Source organism: Trichoderma atroviride, chromosome 2 (assembly GCF_020647795.1).
Source record: "Trichoderma atroviride chromosome 2, complete sequence".
Classification (NCBI taxonomy): domain Eukaryota; kingdom Fungi; phylum Ascomycota; class Sordariomycetes; order Hypocreales; family Hypocreaceae; genus Trichoderma; species Trichoderma atroviride.
In genome coordinates, this window is record NC_089401.1 from 5,034,033 (window position 1) to 5,053,775 (window position 19,743).

The 19,743-nt window shown below is 45.8% G+C and overlaps 4 protein-coding genes across 4 annotated transcripts; all 4 read left to right on the forward strand.

Annotated features, from left to right (window-relative positions):
- Positions 1-230: 230 nt before the first annotated feature.
- On the forward strand, positions 231-1,066 carry TrAtP1_004475 (uncharacterized protein). The gene is made up of 2 exons (XM_066112320.1): positions 231-730; positions 799-1,066. Exons 1-2 carry the CDS (start codon positions 523-525, stop codon positions 951-953), a joined length of 363 nt encoding a protein of 120 aa, XP_065968403.1. The 5' UTR covers positions 231-522; the 3' UTR covers positions 954-1,066.
- A 3,564-nt stretch (positions 1,067-4,630) lies between these two features.
- TrAtP1_004476 (uncharacterized protein) lies at positions 4,631-8,754 on the forward strand (the record flags this gene model as incomplete). The annotated part of the gene is made up of 3 exons (XM_014085024.2): positions 4,631-5,140; positions 5,197-8,567; positions 8,649-8,754. 3 exons carry the CDS (start codon positions 4,631-4,633, stop codon positions 8,752-8,754), a joined length of 3,987 nt encoding a protein of 1,328 aa, XP_013940499.2.
- Positions 8,755-13,227: 4,473 nt separating this feature from the next.
- Positions 13,228-14,612, forward strand: TrAtP1_004477 (uncharacterized protein). Its single transcript, XM_014083988.2, has 2 exons — positions 13,228-13,599; positions 13,655-14,612. The coding sequence occupies exons 1-2, from the start codon at positions 13,368-13,370 to the stop codon at positions 14,242-14,244; spliced, it is 822 nt and encodes a 273-aa protein (XP_013939463.1). The 5' UTR covers positions 13,228-13,367; the 3' UTR covers positions 14,245-14,612.
- Positions 14,613-16,637: 2,025 nt separating this feature from the next.
- On the forward strand, positions 16,638-18,504 carry TrAtP1_004478 (uncharacterized protein). Its single transcript, XM_014083989.2, has 5 exons — positions 16,638-16,746; positions 16,798-16,850; positions 16,917-17,129; positions 17,186-17,918; positions 17,983-18,504. The coding sequence occupies exons 1-5, from the start codon at positions 16,651-16,653 to the stop codon at positions 18,061-18,063; spliced, it is 1,176 nt and encodes a 391-aa protein (XP_013939464.2). The 5' UTR covers positions 16,638-16,650; the 3' UTR covers positions 18,064-18,504.
- The last annotated feature ends 1,239 nt before the right edge of the window (positions 18,505-19,743 follow it).

Here is a 19,743-nt window from a genome sequence, read left to right on the forward strand (position 1 = left end):
GCCCAGAAGCATCCTCCTAAGCCACTGAATGTATGAGGCTGAAAAATCTGGAGTCGGTACCGTCACATGAACAAATGGTCTGCGAGAACAACGCACGCCCATAGGTAGGGCTGTTCCGGCCGGAAGAGCGGTGTGGAGTTTGCCACACAGTAGGTACCGTCAATAGTAGTATGTATATACCTAGGTAGCTCTGGGCACCGTATCGTGGCTTTCTCGTTCTTCTAGGTACAAACGCCTAGACCAGCGTCGTCACAGTTATAGCAAGACTGTCCGCAGCGCAGTGCTCATTATTTCAGCCTTTATTCAGAGAATGGAAAGTTGGCTCCCTCTTTAGGTATCTACCTTCCCTGGAGCCCAATACTCGTGGCGCGATGGCTTGTAGAGAGAAATCGGCCTTGCGAAGTCGTGCACCGCTTAGCATAAATACCTAGGCAGGCCGCCTCCGTTCAGAACGATTGCGCTCTTGTAAACCGTTTTCAACACCAAGCATCCTCACCATACTACCGCCAATCGCCAATACAGATGGTGACACTATCAAGTAACAAAGCCAGCGGCGGAACTTGGCAACAAAACATCGGAAACTGTCTTTCCCTTTTCCACCACCAAGACACCCAGATCACCAACCACATACAGGCGCACATCGTGCTTAATCAGGCACCAGCACCCTCCACGCCGGAGTTAGATAAGCCCAGTGAGAACAAAAGTGGATGCATGCAATCCAATGATTTGGGTAAGGCAACTCCTACCAAGACGCATATTTGGGTTTGAACTCAATTAACAAACTTGTGTCGGGTGTAGGAGCCCCAGAGAATGTGATATCAGGGACAACAGCTGGGGGAAACAAGAAGAAGAAGATGCGCTTCTTCAAGAATATCGCGTTCTTTGCCGTCTTTTTGGCCGATATCTGGTTTAGATACTCGATTACTGCCTCTACTGTGCTATTATTAGTGTAATGGTGGACTGCAGCCTTAAGTGAACGGGTTGGTTATACAGCCTTCGGTATCTGAGTCTGCACATACACCGCCGCCATTGAACATAATCGCCACCACCTTCCTATAGAATCACATGTCAGTTATAGTACATACCTCATGAAGACCTCCGGACATCTTAGAAGGACATTATGGAGGGGAGGAAGGGGGGTTGAGGGAGGAAAAAAACTATAATTGTACAAAGAATTAAATATATTCATAAATTGTAATTAAATGATCAAAACCGTGATGCATGCCCAAAGCGTTCATAGTGGTAAGCAAGCTGCTGCGCAATCAAGGTCATCCAGTTTACCTACAAGGTATTAGGTATTAATCGAAGTCACCACTCAGCTTGATCAAAGGCACCTAAAGGAGGAACCAAAGATTGAATGAGCGCATAAGTTTGACCACTAAGAATAGCACTGCAAGATGTTTGCGCCGATAATTATCAGATCCCTTCTTTTTTCGTTAGCCCCTTGGCCAAATCTCACTTCTAATAAATAGTGCACCGGCGCTCGAGGTGATTAATTTTTTTTTTTTTGGTCTGCGGTAACCAGTCATCTGCCAACTCTAAGAGCAGTGCCACTCTCACGTCTGCTATAACCACTGACATGCTCAACATCAACTCCGATTACCACGCTGCTGAAGTTAGCAGATTCGTTGCCCGCGAAGGCATGAGTCTGCAAATTGCATTTACCCACTTCAGCGATACAGGCATTGGCAGTGAGGTTATGGCTGGCGAGATCATGTTCAATGAACTCTCCTCTAAATGTATAGATGCCTGTGTCAATTCCCATTTGCCGCTGGCCTTGGGTAAATGCATAAATAAACGCCAGTTGTGCTTTAGTAGGGTCTACCCATCGTCGAAATCTTTATTCCACCCCATGGGAGTTATAGCCATAGACAAGGTATTTGGCGCAAGCCTTGGAATCAAAAATGTTAAGAACCCCGTATTGTTGACACCTCGGTGTTTCGAGTTGTCAGCACTGCTCCTCTACAGGTCGCTACACACATGTATGCAGCAACCCTGTAGGCTGATAGTATAATTTACAGGCCGGTGAAGCTCTACCTAGTTAAAAGCCCACAAAGGTTGTTAAAACAAAGCTGAATGGGCAATAAGTTTTGTTTTTGCGACAAGGGCTTATATTGCGAAATATTTGTAATGTCCAGATATTTTCATTCACGCTCAGCTCTACTGTATAATCACTGCGTAGTAACATAGAATACTACTATATTTACCAAGTTCAGAAGTAAATAGCTAGACCGAAGCGTTTTAAGACAATCAGAATCGCTGCCTCCACCGCCACCACCGACAATTTGGAAATAATAAGATCTGCTCAAGGTCTGGCCAGAGATATGGCAATCTATTCGACATGGAATTATTTGTTATGATTTGAAAAAAGCATACACTGGCGGAGGTGTGAATATTTACTCAGCATCCAAGGCCTCGCCTTGCTTAAGGCCTACTACGGGAAGACTCTTTCATTGAGTAAGCGCAAACGATCTTCAGCGGTTGTGGCGACTAATTATAGTAATACTTCACTAATGCTCTTTAGGTGGTACACATTGTATGTGACATTATAGAGTAATATTAGTTGGACAATCTCCGGGTTGTGAAACTGGCACATGTTATATAAGACACTGTTGTAGTTATATTACTATAACACTATATTAAAGATTGGCGGCACACGCAAGAATCTAATTGTATAAATGGCTATTACTGACCGGCACTGGAAAACTTATCTTGCGCTTCGCTGGAAATACTAAGCTTATGCATCTCTTTACTACTTTGTACTAGATAGATTTAGATAGCTATTATTATGCATAGTTTTAAGCTGCTTTCTAGTATTAGTGCTCTTACTACTCCTACCCTTGCAAAAACTGGCTTTGGAGACTTGGTACAATCTCATCTTCCGTTTTCTATTTCCAGGCTTACTAAATACAGGCCGTACTATACACAAAGCAAAACATGCAAAGAGATGCTTTTGGCATTCGCTCTAGTCTTATTAATCGCTGTATCATTCTCGATGCTGTTATGTTAGTTACTCGTTTTGTTTAATATCCTATAAATCTGACAATGAAAAGATACCGTAACGTAAGCCCAATAAACACGCTCAGAATCCCAGCCAGCTTTAGGTTTTCTACCTTGCTAGTCCAATGCACCCTCTATTCGCGAGTTTTTATCTTACACTAGGATATCTATAAGCTAATCAATTATTCTTAAGCACTAATGCATGTGATAATTCGTTTAATATTAACACCATGGCAACAACTAAAGCTCTTAATAACAACAATGTTGCAGCATTATCCTGTATCTTAAATGTCGACGATGAAGAATGAACTGAAATAACATTACTGGGATAGTGTTCTGTAAGGCTGGAGACATTGTTGTGTGAGCATGACTGCCCCAAAATGCTTAGGCTCTGCTACCGAGCGCTATTGAGACACTGTTAAATGGAAGTGCATGCTTTTATTATTCTTCATCGAGCTTTCCCGGAATTTCCATTTAGACGAAGTTCATTTAATTGGTAGGCTAATTATCGTGAAACACCCTTGTTCAACTGGAAAATACCGAGCGAGTTTTTATTTAGAGCTGGCTATGAAAATAAAGCGGCAAAAAGTCTTCGTATTGCACATCCATTTGAACAAGCGAAGGTTGGACCTCCAGACATCCTCTACGCAATGATGGAAAACAAGTAAAGACACCCTACCTAAACTCAAGGTCCTGGATAGCCGAGATAAGACGTTCATCCACCCTTGGGCAGCCGATGTCGCGAATGAGACCGTCATCAGCTGGGAAGTGAGAGTCGCTCAAGACCTCACAGAGTTCCCACGGATAGACAAACAAGTGAACTGCCTAATATGTGATTAAACAGCCCAGCCCGTGGCATTCGGGTAAAATGGTCACTCATGGGCTACGCGCTAATAAAGAAAGAAATAATGTGAGCAGTCTCTGGAATGCTCTGATCGGGGAGCGTTGAAAATTGTTTATTTTATCCGCGTGCTGTTCTTTTACAGCAGCTTTATGCTCTTTTCTCTTGACAATCTCTACCTCGACATGGAATAGGGCTTCATTAAACATTGACTGGACTTTATGGGCCTGTTAGGCCAAACAGGTACATGTATGTGTGTCATTGCCATGGATTTAGGGGAGAGAGCCTTACCATCCTGCACTTGACTTCAAGACTTCGGATCTTGGAAATATGGGGAATAGCAACCTTTGCCTAATAATGCCTCACAAAAGATGCAGGGAATTAACCACGTCACCTTACACCAAAGAGAAGCGAGTATCTGCAAAGCAACGTGGTCCAGTTGCATTGTTGAACAACAAGGCTCTGGTGGATCTACCCACACGACCGAACGCATTGCACAACGGCTGCCAGTGGCTGGCTTAGCACAGCACATCCAAATCCTGCGGCATGACTGCATTTTAAATTAAGCCAGTCAATGTATTGAGAACAAGCGGTGTTTTTATCCGAATATTGTAGAGCAATCGAAGCTCCATTAGGAGTCCCCAAAGTGTCCTAATAAAGTAGCTGCTAACGTCCCTTAAAATTAGCATCGCAGTCTTATTACATTATCTTGTCATAGCTTGCCTACCCCCAAAGGATAATAAGTCCCGTATCTTATTGCTTAGCGCAGAGATTGTTCGCAGATGCGACATGGATTATGGCATCACTGGCAACACGGCGACAAGCGGTGCCAAGCAGAACAATACTTGGGTCCAGTTCACGCTATACAAACAAAACATCAATACAACAACAAATGTTGCCGCATCAACGACCGCAGCAATTGGAGCAAGCCTATGCTCCTCATCAACAAGTAGCCGTTTTGATCTCTGGAGTCGCGCCTATGAGCTAGTCCAGCAACGAGAAGGCGAACTAATGGAAGAGTATCTAAAGTATCTGGATACTGTACTTAAAAATGTCTCTCCTTCTACCGACAAAGACCTTCTTAATCCCGAATACATTAAATGTATCGTGAATCAGTTATTTGATTCCAGAGAAAAAGATGGAATTTACGTGCAATTCCCATCGGGCAATACTGCAGCGCGAGAAGAGATAGAGAAGCTCGCAAAGTTTCTCCTCTGGTCGGATTCTATTATCAAGACGACAGTGAATACTGAGCCCCACGCTGCTCTAGCATACTCTGGCGTCTCTTTATTCTTCTTTGTAAGTGATAAGCATGGGTTGATTCTAGTTAGTAGCTGTTTCACTAACAATAATAGGCTCTCGCTAAATCCCCAGTCTACAATAAGGCAATGCTGGAGGGCTTCAATACACTCAGCAACATGCAAATATTCTGGAAGGCATGCGAAGAGACATATCTTATATCGTCGGGCTCACAAATGAACCATGCCCTAAAAGATTCCCTGGAGGAGCTATACTCCTTTATGATCGAATACCAGGCTCGCATTATATGCCACATCACCATACTGCCAGTTTCTCGCATTCTAAAGTGGGTGGCTGGATCTGATGACTGGACTGAAATGATGCGGCGAATTCAGAATTCAGAACAGAGTTGCCTGGTATATATCACTGAAGGGGAAAAGGCCGAGATCCATCGAATGGGAAAAGCTCAGTTGGGGGCGATTCAAAAACAGGTGACTCTACAAGAGGAGTTGCTTCAAGACATCAAAAACAATAAACAGGACGATATAGAACGGAAACTTCTTGGCGACCTTTCATCAGTATCAGGCGACTACGCGAGATATAAAAATATCAACCCAGAGAGAGTCCCCGGCACTTGTGAGTGGTTCTTGGCGGATGACCGGTTCTGCGAATGGCGAAATAGCCAAACTGGAGCGCTTTTATGGGCCTCGGCAGGTCCTGGATGTGGGAAATCAGTCCTGTCGAGATGCCTGATCGACGAAGGCCATTTAACTCCAGATTCTATGATTACCATCGAGTCGTCAGTCATTAAGGCTTCCCAGAAACCATCGGTCGTTTGTTACTTCTTCTTCAAAGAGGGGCAAATGGACGGCTCTCACGCTTTATGCGCAATATTACACCAGCTATTTCAGCACCCTTCAACTTCCAATCTAATCAATCATGCGCTTCCGAGCCACAAGAGTCACGCAAAGTCTCTGACACAAAGGATGGAAGTACTATGGAAAATATTGGTCGATTGTGCAGAATCTTCCCCAGCAGATATCATTTGCGTGCTCGATGCCCTGGATGAGTGCGGAGGAGACAGTGCACAGCAATTATTGGGCATGATTAAGAGATGTTATTCTCAGCATGATCAGTTGCTAAGGCCCTCTAATTTAAAGTTTTTGATCACCAGCCGCCCGTATGATAATCTAAAAGGTTTATTCGACACACTTCAATCAGTCGCAACCTACATGCATTTCGACGGTGACGAGAATGAGAAGTCGAGTCAAATTGGTGAAGAAATAAACCTTGTGATTGATGCTAAGGTTAGAAACATTGCAGGACTCTTTTCAGACGAGGACCGACATAGAATTTCGAAACGCCTCAAGCACATGGAGAACCGGACATATCTCTGGCTACACCTAACGTTCAATCTCATTGAGAAGAAGAGGGGCGCATTTGGCAGAAAAACAGATATAGAGAAGCTTCTAGACGAGCTACCATCTCAAGTAGCTGATGCATATGACAAAATCCTTTCCAAAAACCAAGACGAAAAGAAGGTCAAGGCTCTGCTGCAAATTGTTTTAGCTGCGACACGGCCGCTGACGCTGGATGAGGCCAACAATGCTCTCGCACTCGCTCTAGAGGAAGGGAATTTTCCAGCATATGCAACTCTGCAAGAGAAACTATGGCCACAGGATGGTTTTGAAACGATAGTGCAGAATTTGTGCGGCCTCTTCATCAGAATCCACGACTCAAAGCTGTCGTTTATCCACCAAACAGCGAGAGAATTCTTAGTCTCTCGACACCAAACAGGGAGAAAAGTCTTAGTCTCTCGAGAGCGGACAGGGACATGGAAGAATCGACTATACTTGTCAGAGTCACACGGCATCTTATCTAGAGCGTGCATCAATTATTTACAGATACTTGATTGTGATTGCGAAAATCCAATGGAAGAGTATCCCCTTTTCGATTACGCCGCTCGCAATTGGTCTTTGCATTTTCGTTTGCAAGATGCAGCCTCTACCGACATCCTTCGAAAGCCTGCACGTCAGTTGTGTCACATATCTTCACCACAGGCTCGATTTTGGGTCAACCAATGCACTGTTTTGAGCCTTGAAGATCCGGCCGATTTACATGTTGCAGCTGAGTTGGGCCTGGCTGCAGTTGTGCATGACGTCCTAGTGCATGAACACGCCAACGTGAACGAAGGAAGAGGCTACTACGGGGACGACGTTACGCCGCTCTATCTAGCTCTAGTGGAGGGCCATGTAGACGTGGTGGAAGTCCTCCTAGATCCTGCGCATAGAGCCAAGGTTGATAAATATGACGTTATAGCTGCGGTGAGGCATGACTCAAATGCAGAAGCAATGATGACGCTGCTTCTTGACAAGCGCGGCAGGAACATCAAGATTACAGAGGGAATTCTGGAAAGCACAGTAGCGAACAGGCAGTGTGGGAGAGCAGTCTTGGCGTTGTTGCTCAAGAGGCGTGGCAACAAAATCAGAATTACAGAATCTGTGGTCGAAGAGGCAGCTAAACGTGGGTCAATTGAGACCATGTCTCTGCTCTTAGATGAGCGTGGCAGGAACATCAAGATCACAGAAGATATTTTGATATTTGCATTGAAATACAACGAGAGGGAACTGCTTGCTCTGCTTCTGAAGCGCGAGGCCGAGATCACAGAAGCAGTGCTCATTAAAGGATTGAATTTAGATCGTCTTAAACATTTAGATCTTATTCTGGATCATTCCGATGAAATCAAGATTACAGAGGAAATGGTTCAAGCTGCAGCAAGAAATTATTACGGGCCACAGGTACTCCAATTGCTTCTTGAAAAGCGTGGGCATGATATTACAGTCACAAAGGACATCCTTAAGGCTGCAGCAGATAGTCATCATGGGCCGGAAGCGATAATCCTACTGCTTGATAAGTATGGGCATCAGTTTAGCATTACAGATGATATTGTCGAATCTGCAGTGGCTAGGACCTATCGCGCGAAAGAAGTTTTATCGCTGCTGCTTGATAAGCGCGGGCATGAGTTTAGCATTACAGATGATATTGTCAAATCTGCAGTGGCTAGGACCTATCGCGCGAAAGAAGTTTTATCGCTGCTGCTTGATAAGCGCGGGCATGAGTTTCAAATTACAAATGATATTGTCAAGTCTGCAGTGGCTAATGAGTGTCTCGCGAAAGAAGTTTTATCGCTGCTGCTTAACCAGCGCGGGCATGAGTTTACTATCACAGAAGATATTGTTAAGTCAGCAGTGGCTAATGAGGGTGATCAATGGCCTAGTTCGGATGATAATATCCTGGAAATGGTAACCCTGCTGCTCGACAAGCGCGGGCATGAGTTTATCATTACAGAGGAGATAATCAAGGAAGCAGTACAGAACCGGTGGAATGGGGTGGCAATAGTAACTATACTGCTTGACAGACGCGGTGATGAGATTAAGATCACAAAGGACATCATTAAAGAGGCGCGAAGGTTTGGGAACAAGGAGATGTTGGCACTGTTTCAACAAAGACGAGGTAATGTGACCTATTTCAAAAGTCATTCTTGACATACAACGCTAATTGAACATAGGCAGAACCAAAAAGGAGGGGAATGGACATATGAAAGGAAGAAGAACAAGGTTGGACCAGGTAGGCAAATGGATGCGATGGAAATTTTAGAAGCGTTGGGCCAGTAAAACGCATGCATAGAGTCCAGCCGTTGTGATGAACTCTGAATATCCATTCATAGATAGTTCCGTTGAAGGCGTCTTGCTAGAAGTCGAATTGATTCATTTATTTGGATGAGATGCTGGTGTTGCGTTAGCAAGGACGTGGGATAATGAAGTTAATATCAGGAATCATTATTAATGTAAAAGACTGAATGAACATAAGAAGAGCTGCAAGAAGGGACAGCCGCGTTGAAAGAGATGTGTTTCTATAGATAAACTACGTTGGTTTGGGGTTGGCATCAAATGAATTTGACGCAAGCGATAGCGCATCCCTCAGATGGCCTATTGGTGTCCTGAAATTGAAAGTCGTTCGAGAAATAATATATTAAAAGAGAGTCATTATCCGGCACCCCAGTTCTGTATCCAACACCCCAAAAATAAAAAGAGAATTTATCTAGCACCCTAATTATGTTATTTAGCACTCCAGCTGCTACTGCTACCTCTGTTACTACTGCTACCTTTGTAACTACTACTACTACTACTACTACTACTACTACTACTACTACTACTACTACTACTACTACTACTACTACTACTACTACTACTACTACTACTACTACTACTACTACTACTACTACTACTACTACTACTACTACTACTACTACTACTACTACTACTACTACTACTACTACTACTACTACTATCTCAATAAGTATTTAGCAGCTGTATATTTAATATATGAACTAGTTCCTTTATTATACTATAGCTAGGGTGTTGGATAATGAAATTGGGGTGCTGGATAACTTCTCCCTATAAAAACAGTTTATACATAAACTATTGCACATGGGCATGCCCTATTCAAGTTATAGTAGATGCTGAGGATGTTTGTTGTTTTATTGTAAATAGTTGCTTCCTACTGCGGACCATTAAGGATGTAGTTTGTTTAAGATTAATGTCTAGAATCCAGATCTTGGAGTGGATTTAACCATTTTAAAAGTGAAGATTTAAAGAATGCTATTATTTTTTGGCTAGTTGAGATGATGAGCATCTGACAAAACTTAATTTGGAACTTCAGAACAACTCTAGCAAGAGTCTATCTGTTCATTCTTACTCGCAAGGTTGGCTCACCGGGTCAAAGATAAACATTTTCTAATTGAAGGTTGGATTTGGCCAGCGTGGTTGCATCAAGTATGTGATATCGGGCTCTGTTAATCGTATATATTGCAATCATCTTCATTTCCCATGAAAATCTCGGCACCGGCCTATCCAGGCCATTTGGTCGCCTCTGTTGCGCCTGTTTCAATATACGTCATCACGCTGGCTTCGAGATAGTCGTTGTAATTATTTTTATCGAGACTGGTAAGTATAAATACTTCCTGGACTGGCAACTCGCAGTGCCTCCGTTCGTCTTCGTCTAACATGGTCAAAAGTTGATAGCATCGTCCCCTTGGTACTCTTTGTGCAGTTTCTGCGGGTTGTGGGTCATAGTTGGATCAGGCTCCTCACATGTTGATTAGTGGCTTGATGATCGGACTTGGGATTCAAGCTTTCCTTGCGGCATTTTGATCGGCCTGTCCTGAATTTTGCTTAGGAATGCTTGTTGTTGATCTTAAGGACAGTTGGTGTTGATAGACCGGCTAAGATATGGAGAATTGTATTTTATAATACTCTGTACAATTCTTACTACTATACCATTTGCCCAGGGATACTTCAATGAATACAAATTAACAAGTTCATACCCCAAGCACTACAACTACTTAGGTTAGTTGGAAGAATAAGTCAGTCGCATATTACTACATCTTTTCCTTAAGCTGCATAGCGAAATAAACTATCAGGTATAAAGTATCTACCTTATAAACCGTTTCTACAAAGAGTACTCCTCTCAGAAAGCGGTACAAGCGCCGTTTTCTTTCTTTTGTTTTATTTTCGCGTGCCGCCTTTTCCCCCAACAACTTCATAATCTTTTCTCCCGATAGTCACCACCCTGACAGGGACCAGGGCTTTCTTTAACATTAAATAGACTTTGGTATATGAACAGTCTTCTATCCTTAATATGCTGGGGTTAAGGCGCTATATCTGCTACAGCCGGGTTCTGATTACTCAATAGAGCGAGAGATATCGGCATCCGTTAGCTTTGAGCTCCTGGAGAACGTTTTCCGTCTAGTTTGCTATATAAGCAGAGTTTACCGTGCTAATTATAGGTGTTTCACTATTCATGAACGCTGTAGAATTCTATTCTTATACAATCAGATACAGTCATCTTCACCCTTGTTCAGCCCAAAGACCAAAGCCACCAGATTCGCTTACATTGGTACACGGGGCGGAATGCGGCAACAAAATCCTTTCGGAGGCGGCAGCAAATGGTGGCAGAGCAAACCCACACTTTAATTTTCCATGTCGCCCTCTAACCGCTTTTCCGACCGTTCTGAACGTGGTGGATAAGTATGAAGTTGTCTGCTATAAGGCAGCGCAGTGGAAATGATTACTCGCGCTCTTTTGTTTCTTAATATATAAAGCGACCGGCTTGGTTTGTATATATATATATATACACTTTATTAGAACCTATTCAGCTAGTTATTTTGTCTGAAACTTGTGATGTTCCAAAATGGAAGCAGTTCACGTTGAGCCACTTTTTCCTCTTTTGTTTAAACAAGGCGCCTAGTAAAATAAACTTGAAAATAACAATGCAAACTGTAAATAAAGACTCCACTCGAAAAACAAGGCAAAAAGAGAGACGAGGGCGCCTTTCTTCTTTTTTTTCTCTTCCATCCTGTGGTTTCTTCTCATGGCTTTTTACATAATCTCATAATTTCCACCATTTTATCCTCTTGATTACTGCCGTCATGGACCACCCATCGCCGCAACCATGCGTTGGCTGCACGTCTAAATTGGCGCAATCCTTTCAGTGGAACACTCGCATAAGCGGTCGAGTGCGAGCAGCAAATGGCATTGCAGGCTAAGATTCCGCTATTGCCTCTTAGCCTCTCCCGTCTCGATAGTTCGGGGATTTCCTATTATAGAATGAATTGTGATTGACTGATGCAACGGCTGACAGGTTGTAACCTGAGAGTGGAGATGGGCTGAGCTTTTTCGACGCTTCTAACTGGGCTTGGATGTCGAGACGGGCCAAAGCCCCCCCTTAAAAATTGACCGGAAGAACAAATAAGAGCGGTTCGTTGCGCAAAGACTACTACCTAATACGAGTTTCACCGACCCGTGCCTGAGGAGTCGTAAACGAAGGAGTGCAGGAAAAGCTACTGTATTGCTGGTTCTGGCTGTACGGGATTACTATTTGTTTGCTATAGAGAGAGAGGTAGTGGTAGCACCGTTCAGCCGCTCACGGTGCCTGTTTGCCAAGATTTTTCTAGTCGCGGTCCGTCTTTGTGCATCGGCGGGCTGAGACACAATCGTCGAGCTGAGCGGTAGCTGAAGATGGCTGAGGGCGAGAGTCGCAGCTGTGGCTGAGGCTTTGCATCATCCTGTCCCGGTCCATGCGCGATATTTTAGGCCCAACGCACGCACAGCGGGCGGTTCTAGAAGCGGTCGGCATGCACGAGTTTGCTTTTTCTGCCACGATGCATGCATTCCTTGCCTCTTTTCTGTCTCTTCCCTTTTTTTTTTTTTTTTTTTTCCCTCTTCATTTTTGTCCCCATTTACTCTCACAAAAAACGTGGCGCATCACAGCGTACACAGATAGGCCCTTGAATGTTGGCGCACAAATTGCCTACTATGGAGTCATCCGTGCTCTTCAGCGACCCAGCTTCAACGTTCCTGTGGACGGCAGACAGCTTAAAGTGGTAGCGCCGGTATCAGCCCTGTCGGTTTACACCAATCAGAGGCAGAGGCTCTCGAGTTTAATTTCCCATTCCCCTGACGGCGGCGCGAAGGTCCTGCAGGAACAGAAAGCCTTCTAGACTAGCGGACAAACATCCCTGCTGGCCGAGACGTTACACGCTCGCACAGACTGCTACTTGTGCCTGAACGCAGGGGCTGCTCCAGGCGCATGTACCTTTTAGCAGTCTGGTGCTGCTGCTGGTGCTGCTGGTGCTGCTGGTGCTGCTATTGTTGTTGTGAGCGTCAATTCGAGCTGCGTTGACATGTAAATAGCAACGGGATAATTGCAAAAGCCAGAGCACCAAAAGCATCAAGAACAGAAACATGCGTGTATAATGCGCCCAACTCATTACGGCGACTTCCGTATCTCGCGAATTGAATCCTGGAGATGCCGCATCCTGGCTCATTTGCCTCCAATCTAAGGCAGCCCAGTCCACACACGCGTAAGTACATCTCGCTAGTGAGTACGAGGCCCTCCAGCGCTTACCAGCCCAGACATGTGCCAGCTGCCAGGTACTGCAACTAGCCCTCTGGCTTGCAGGGGTCTGTCTCTAGGCAGAGAGGCCCCAGCTCCTCATGAAACCCAAGCCCAGCCGTTCGCCCATATATCTCAGTCTGCGCTCCCCATCTCGTCAGATGCCCTCTTCTTCTTCTTTTCCTCCTCACCCAACGCTCCTTACACAGCCTTTGCAGTCCATCCATTTGTCTTTACGACAAACAGTCACTCTTTACCTATTTGCTGTTTCTTTTCTTCATTCTCTTCTTTTCCAACAAAGTAAAAACAAACCTTCACTTCAACCGTCAAGATGCGATTCACTCTGTCTGTTCCCGCCTTCCTGGCTCTGGCCTCGACCGCCTTTGCCCAGACTGCCGACTTTGACCCCGTCAACAGCCCCAGCTCCAACCAGGTCATCGCCGCTGGCCAGCCCTTCACCATCCAGTGGGAGGCTCCCGCCAAGTACGCCGCCGGCACCATCTCCATCGAGCTGATCGGCGGTGCCACCCAGGGCACCCAGGTTCCTCTCAGCACCATTGCCAGTAAGTTGATGCGCACAAGAAAAGGGAATGGCCCAATGACTAACTTGGATACCAGCCGGCATCAAGAACAGCGCTGGCTCCTTCGTCTGGAACGTCCCCGCCGACCTGGGCGCTGATGCCTTCTACGGCTTCATCGTCAAGTACGAGAGCGACCCCAGCGTCTTCCAGTACTCCAACCCCTTCCACGTCAAGGCTGGCGCTGCTCCTCCTGCCCAGGACACCACCACCGTCACCACCTCCACTGGTGTCAAGACCGTCTCTCTGGCCACCCAGTCCACCTCGGCTCCCTACTCTCCTCCTGCCGTCACCTCGGCTCCTTACTCTCCTCCCGCCGTCACCGACGTGACCGTCGTTCTCAACGCCACCACCACCGTTCCTTGCAACGGCACCGTCGCTCCTCCTACTCTGACCGCTCCCACCACTCTCCAGAGCGCCACCCGCCTGCCTGTTCCTCCCAGCTCCCCTGTCTGGGTTCCTCCCGGCCAGGCTGTCACCACCACCTGGGCTATTGCTCCCTCCGGTACTGCTGCTCCCTCCAACCCTCCTGGCACTCCTCTGCCTCCTCCCACCAACGCTGGTGCCCGTGTTGGCGGCAGCTCCTTCGCCCTGGTTGCCTCTCTGGTCGTGGCCTACTTCGCTCTGTAAGCGGTTGGTGATGCTGGGATGTGGACATCATCGGGGGGTTTACGGCGGGCTGTGGTACGACGCCTAATTTCGTCTGGAAGAGCTGACGGCTCTAATCTATTCTACTGTTGATTTGCACATATTTTTTTTTTACTTTACTTGGAAAAGGCGAGGAAGATTGGTTTCGGTTTTTGAATCTCTCTAGATAGAAAGCGCAGGGCACGACATCTGTTTTTTTCTGGGAACCATGTTGTTTTCGATGTAGGATATCTAGCGCCTGCGCGTCAATAGATTGGTTCTATCATTAATTGATAATGATTTTATGACCTCTACTTCGTATATGGTTCAACTAAGTTTACTATTCAATTTATTATTCAATGCTGCCCTGCAATTTAAGCCGCAAGTGAAATCGCATGTCCTAGGTTGCATCTCACCTCACCAGTAAGCTGCAAAATACGTGTCATATCTGTCTGATGTCTACAAGGGCCATTGGTCCTTGAATGCCAATCGCGAATTTCCCAAGATGGATATAAGCGACGATCGACCTCTATTTTCCCCAGTGACGAGACATGGATAACACTGGGGTGTTATTTGGCGATGAACGACCTCAGACGGCAATTGATCGACGGTGCGTAATCCAAGACAATGACGCAGCCATGAAGAAGCGGATCGACGGGCACTACTACTAATCTGCACGGACGCGGGCGCGTACTGCAAGGGACAACAGCTTATTTGGTTGCTTGGGTTATTGACCGAGATCTAAGATGTCTGGGTCTTGGTGTTGTCTTGTCTAGTACAAAAGCAACCGAAACCCAGTCTTACCTCCGAAGAGCCTCCTGTCAGACCGAAACAAGGCCAGGAGTAGTGAGTTTCCCTTCCCGCATTGACGGAAAAAAAAAAAATTAAACATTGACCCTGTGCGGCAGTTTTGTTTTTTTCTGTTTGTCGTTGTACTGACCTGCCCATCAGGGCATAACGCTGAAACGAAACGCTGTCGCGCTTTGCGCCACGCGCATTGTTGTTAAAATGAGCGAAAAGGGGGGGAAGCGCTAATAGAGTAGCATTGTGCTGTGCTTCTGTTTTTTTCCCACCTTTTTTTTTTGAGGCGTGGCGCTGCGGTTATATTGGCTGACTAGAAGTGTGCCTCATTTCCAGGATGGCTAAATATGTAGCTAGAGTTTGCTCTTACACGAGCGCTTCTATTATTAATCCTCGTGAAGACAGGTGACTGCTGCGATTGGTCTGGCCAGCGTGCCGACAATTATAGATTTGATTACTGAGTGACTTGACCAACAGCAAATGCTACGTTTGGACGCGCATCGCGTGACTGTGAAGAAGTTTGCGTGCTCAATGTATTCTGCCGGTGATCTTATCACCATTCGTTAGCTCGGCGCCAAACAAGCACGTGTGTTATGGCTGAAATGTGCTAAGAAGCTGATTTGGGAAGTGAGGCTGAGTATCCAAGTGATTTTCCCGCTCAACAGCTTTGTGGTGCTTTGCTGTATTTCACTCTAGCATGTATTCACCGAGACGGTAGCAGCAGCAATCTATCTCCACGCTTACAGTAAAGCTGCCTTTCTGTATTTGGCTAGTTGATACCATTAAATCACTGGACGATCAGAGGGTAAATCGAATGTAGTGTAGTAAGTGCCAAGCGATTGATGCAACTTGGCACTGCTCTCGTCGTCTCATCTACAGATTGCCGGTGGTCGCCATACCATACCATATGAAGAGATGATGTCATGAGTATTGAAAGAGACCGACATTTTTGCATCCTGACAATAAAAGCTCATATGTTACACTCACACGGCCTTGTCACATGGATTTGTTTCGCAACTGGAATGCTTCGACATGCTGTGCCATTGTTTGTGTCGCATAGAGTACATTCCTGCACCTGGGATTCTGTCGCCGCATTGTCTTGGCATGAACGATTTTCTAGTTTAGAGAAACCACATGCGGCGTGATTAAAGTATCTACCTACCTATATCCGCAACTTTACACGCATCTTCATCAGCGTGCATATATGCATCGCTGCACACATGTAGGTAGGTAAGAAACAGTGCTCAGGCAAAGGGTACAGAGAGTGTGCTTGATGTTCTCAGCTAGGTACTTAGTCTAACTGATATGCAAACGCGTCTTTAGAAATCAGAAACTTATCACGCGCATCAGGCCTTAATCGGTATACTACCAATACTTATAGATCTCGCATAGATCCATGTATCTACATGTGCAGACACAATCACCCGGAAATGGCGCCTCTGCAGTTGCTCATTCGCCAGAGCTCCAGCTCTTAAAGGCCCTGGAGCGCTAGACCTGAACCGGTCAAGAGGTTTGGAGGGGCACCCGCCGCTGCCGCTCCGGTACGGAGCTCAAATGGCTTCAATTTTTTTTCTCTCTTTCATGTGCGAGAGACAGAATGACGGCTAGATGTCAATCCCTCTCTTCCGAGTGTGCCATAACCTAGGCGTTGCTTCTCGCTCGTCTAGATCTCAACTCATACACCGTCCTTTGCACACATTGCTTGTAGGGCTGCCAATTCCAATCTCACGGAGCCATTGCGCTGATGTCATAAAGGGTCGAACCTTGGTGGGGTCGAAAGTCAAGAGTCACAGTCGTTGCACTCAGAGGTGAGAATTCATGAGTTGGATGCTGTAGCAATCTCTGTACTAACGTTATCTTCCCATTTTCTGCAGCTATACTACAATGGCATCTGAAGTTGCTCCCAAGACCTGCAAGGTCATCACCGCCGAGACCATCGCCAAGAAGCTGCTGCTCGAGGTCAAGGACACCCTTTCCAAGGTCCAGGAGGCCGGTAGCAGTGCCCCGACCCTGGTGGCATTCCTTGCAAACGATGACCCTGCCGCTGTCCAATACGCCGAGTGGTCTAAAAAGACGTGCGAGGAAAAGTGAGAATAGCAGTGCCGCATCATACGTGATATGCGTTCTAACAGCCTGCGTCTAGTGGCTTCAACTTTGAGCTCCGCAGAGTCGACAAGGATGTCCTCGAAGAAGACATTATGAGGGCCAACGAGGAGGACGCGGTCGACGGCATCCTCGTATACTATCCCATCTTCCCCAAGAACCCTTCCCAGGATAAATACGTCCAGGAGACCGTCGACCTTACCAAGGATGTTGAGGGAATGCGCCACACCTACCTGCACAACATGTACCACAACATTCGCTTCCTGGACCCTCCCGAGAACAAGAAGAAGTCCATCCTGCCCTGCACGCCGCTGGCCGTGGTCAAGATTCTCGAGCACCTCCAGATCTACAACCCCATCCTCGCTTACGGCAACCGTCTGTTTGGCAAGACCATTACCGTCATCAACCGGTCCGAGGTCAACGGCCGCCCTCTTGCAGCCCTGTTGGCCAACGATGGTGCCACAGTCTACTCTGTGGATATCACTGGCGTGCAGTTGTTCACCCGTGGCCAAGGAATCAAGAAAATTCGCCACCAGGTGGAAGACAAGGAGGGCTGGGGTCTGGAGCAGTGCCTGCCTCTGAGCGATGTTATCATTGGAGGTGTGCCCGTTGAATCATACAAGATTCCTACGGAGCTTATCAGAGAGGGTGCCGTGTGCATCAACTTTTCTTCCTTCAAGAACTTTGATGGAGTCGCCGTCAAGGAGAAGGCCTCCATCTATGTGCCATCAGTTGGAAAGGTCACAATTGCCATTCTGCTGAGAAATCTTGTTGTAAGTGCAATATTTCACATTACTTTTAAGAATTGGAGTAAAACAAAAGCTAATCATTTCGTAGCGTTTGGTTGCGAACCGTCCTCCCAAGGAAGATAAGAGCACCATCCAGGCCCGAACCGAAGCTTTTGCTGATGAGATCTAATTACGGACGCAAAGCGAATCAAGCAAAATACTTTTCTTTTTTCTTCTTCTTTTTTTTTCAACAACAAAACAATAGCATATGGACAAAGTGTCAGGAAATACATGATCAAAACGAAAATGGGGCGAGTATAGGAAAATATATCAAAAGGCGGGAAAATGAATATCATAGAATATCGTTCAACACTCTGTAGAAACAGATTTGAGTTACATCCAAATAAGAGTAAAACAGGGAAGCATATAACTATCAGTACATGACTGATCATTACGCAAACATTTATTGATCCCTAACTACGATTTGTAACAACAGTTTGCATAAAAGGGCAATAATTGTATTTAGATCATGACCCAATCGATGGTCTGACTACCTACTTAGGGAGATATGCTGCCAGACCACTTCGACGGTACCCTCTCACTGATATAACGTAGCTAACGTTTTAAAGAAGAAGGCATTATTTCGCGAATGGATTATCGTTATACTATATTCCCTTGCAAAACTCGAGAATGGACATGTCCAGATTGAGACGCCAATTTGATCAAAATAACTAGCGATGGCTGGTGCATCTCAGCATCATAACCAGGTACTAAAATAACAGCAATCTACTATCATCTTTTGCGAGGCAAACCCCAATAGAGACTGGTTCGTCGCTCTTACGTGCCTATGGTATTAACGGTTATAAACACATTCCATACGGATGAGGGGTGAAGTCCAATTTGAGGGACTCGTCACAAATTGGCACACTACCTAGGTAGTTTTTTACTATCTCTGCTGCCTCTACTGCTTCATAAATTGTCATATCCTTTTATCACTCAGTGTCCTTATCTGTTAGGCGAAACGAAAAAATATAGGTTAAGTGTTTAAAGTCTGTTTCTGTAAAGAAGTATACTTAGCTCAGCTTAATATCTCGGGCAATTGGTCAGCTTAGAACTTTTTATACAATATATTACAGTCGCTATATACTTTTTCTCACTTTAATAGTTCCCTATTCCTTGCTCTCCGACTTACGAGGACGTCAAAAGGTAAATGAAGTCGTATAATGCACAGAAGGCATCGATTTTAGTGCTCTTAGTATAAAGATTAGTCAACGTGTCTGTCCATGCATGTATGGGCCTACATTTCAACTCATCCACATGGCGGAGATGTCTTGCAGCATATTTGGTGGGTGTAGACCCAATCAGTGGGGCCGAGGACCGACGCGGCTACGCATATCCAAAATAGGTAGGAAATGAAACTCTGCGCAAAGAGGCCAGAATGGCTGCTGCAAGTGAGCCGCAGATCTCCTATTGCTGACCTGCAGCAGCTCAGCCACTATCGACTACTATTTTAGCAATACGGTGCATTGCGCGGCTTGGATAAATCGCGTATTGAGACTGGAGGCCGACAGGTTGTGATTTCACCAGGCTGCCGGGTCTTGGGATTACGAGCGGCGGGTAAAATTAGCATTATGCGGCCCTCCACATGACTAATTTCAGTTACGGCGCTGCTCTTCTCCTTCTAGGCCTATTATTCCTGCGCAAGAACGGCAACAAAAGAAACACAATACGAAGGACTGAATGGTGTCGTGCTTGTATGCAGCAGATAGGTAGGACCAACAACAGACGGCTGTCACACTCTTCTTCATCGGCGGGACTGCAGGAGTGGAGCTGTGTTGCGCCGGTAAATACTATGGAGCACATGCTATTT

What these genes read in the sequence shown, in the direction of transcription:
- TrAtP1_004475 (XM_066112320.1), top strand. Translation starts at nt 523, where the DNA reads ATGGTGACACTATCAAGTAACAAAGCCAGCGGCGGAACTTGGCAACAA. An exon ending in CATGCAATCCAATGATTTGG is followed by an intron (nt 731 to 798) that starts GTAAGGCAACTC and finishes TGTCGGGTGTAG; the next exon opens with GAGCCCCAGAGAATGTGATA.
- TrAtP1_004478 (XM_014083989.2), top strand. Translation starts at nt 16,651, where the DNA reads ATGTCAATCCCTCTCTTCCGAGTGTGCCATAACCTAGGCGTTGCTTCT. An exon ending in AAAAAGACGTGCGAGGAAAA is followed by an intron (nt 17,130 to 17,185) that starts GTGAGAATAGCA and finishes GCCTGCGTCTAG; the next exon opens with TGGCTTCAACTTTGAGCTCC. An exon ending in TTCTGCTGAGAAATCTTGTT is followed by an intron (nt 17,919 to 17,982) that starts GTAAGTGCAATA and finishes ATCATTTCGTAG; the next exon opens with CGTTTGGTTGCGAACCGTCC.
- TrAtP1_004477 (XM_014083988.2), top strand. Translation starts at nt 13,368, where the DNA reads ATGCGATTCACTCTGTCTGTTCCCGCCTTCCTGGCTCTGGCCTCGACC. An exon ending in TCCTCTCAGCACCATTGCCA is followed by an intron (nt 13,600 to 13,654) that starts GTAAGTTGATGC and finishes CTTGGATACCAG; the next exon opens with CCGGCATCAAGAACAGCGCT.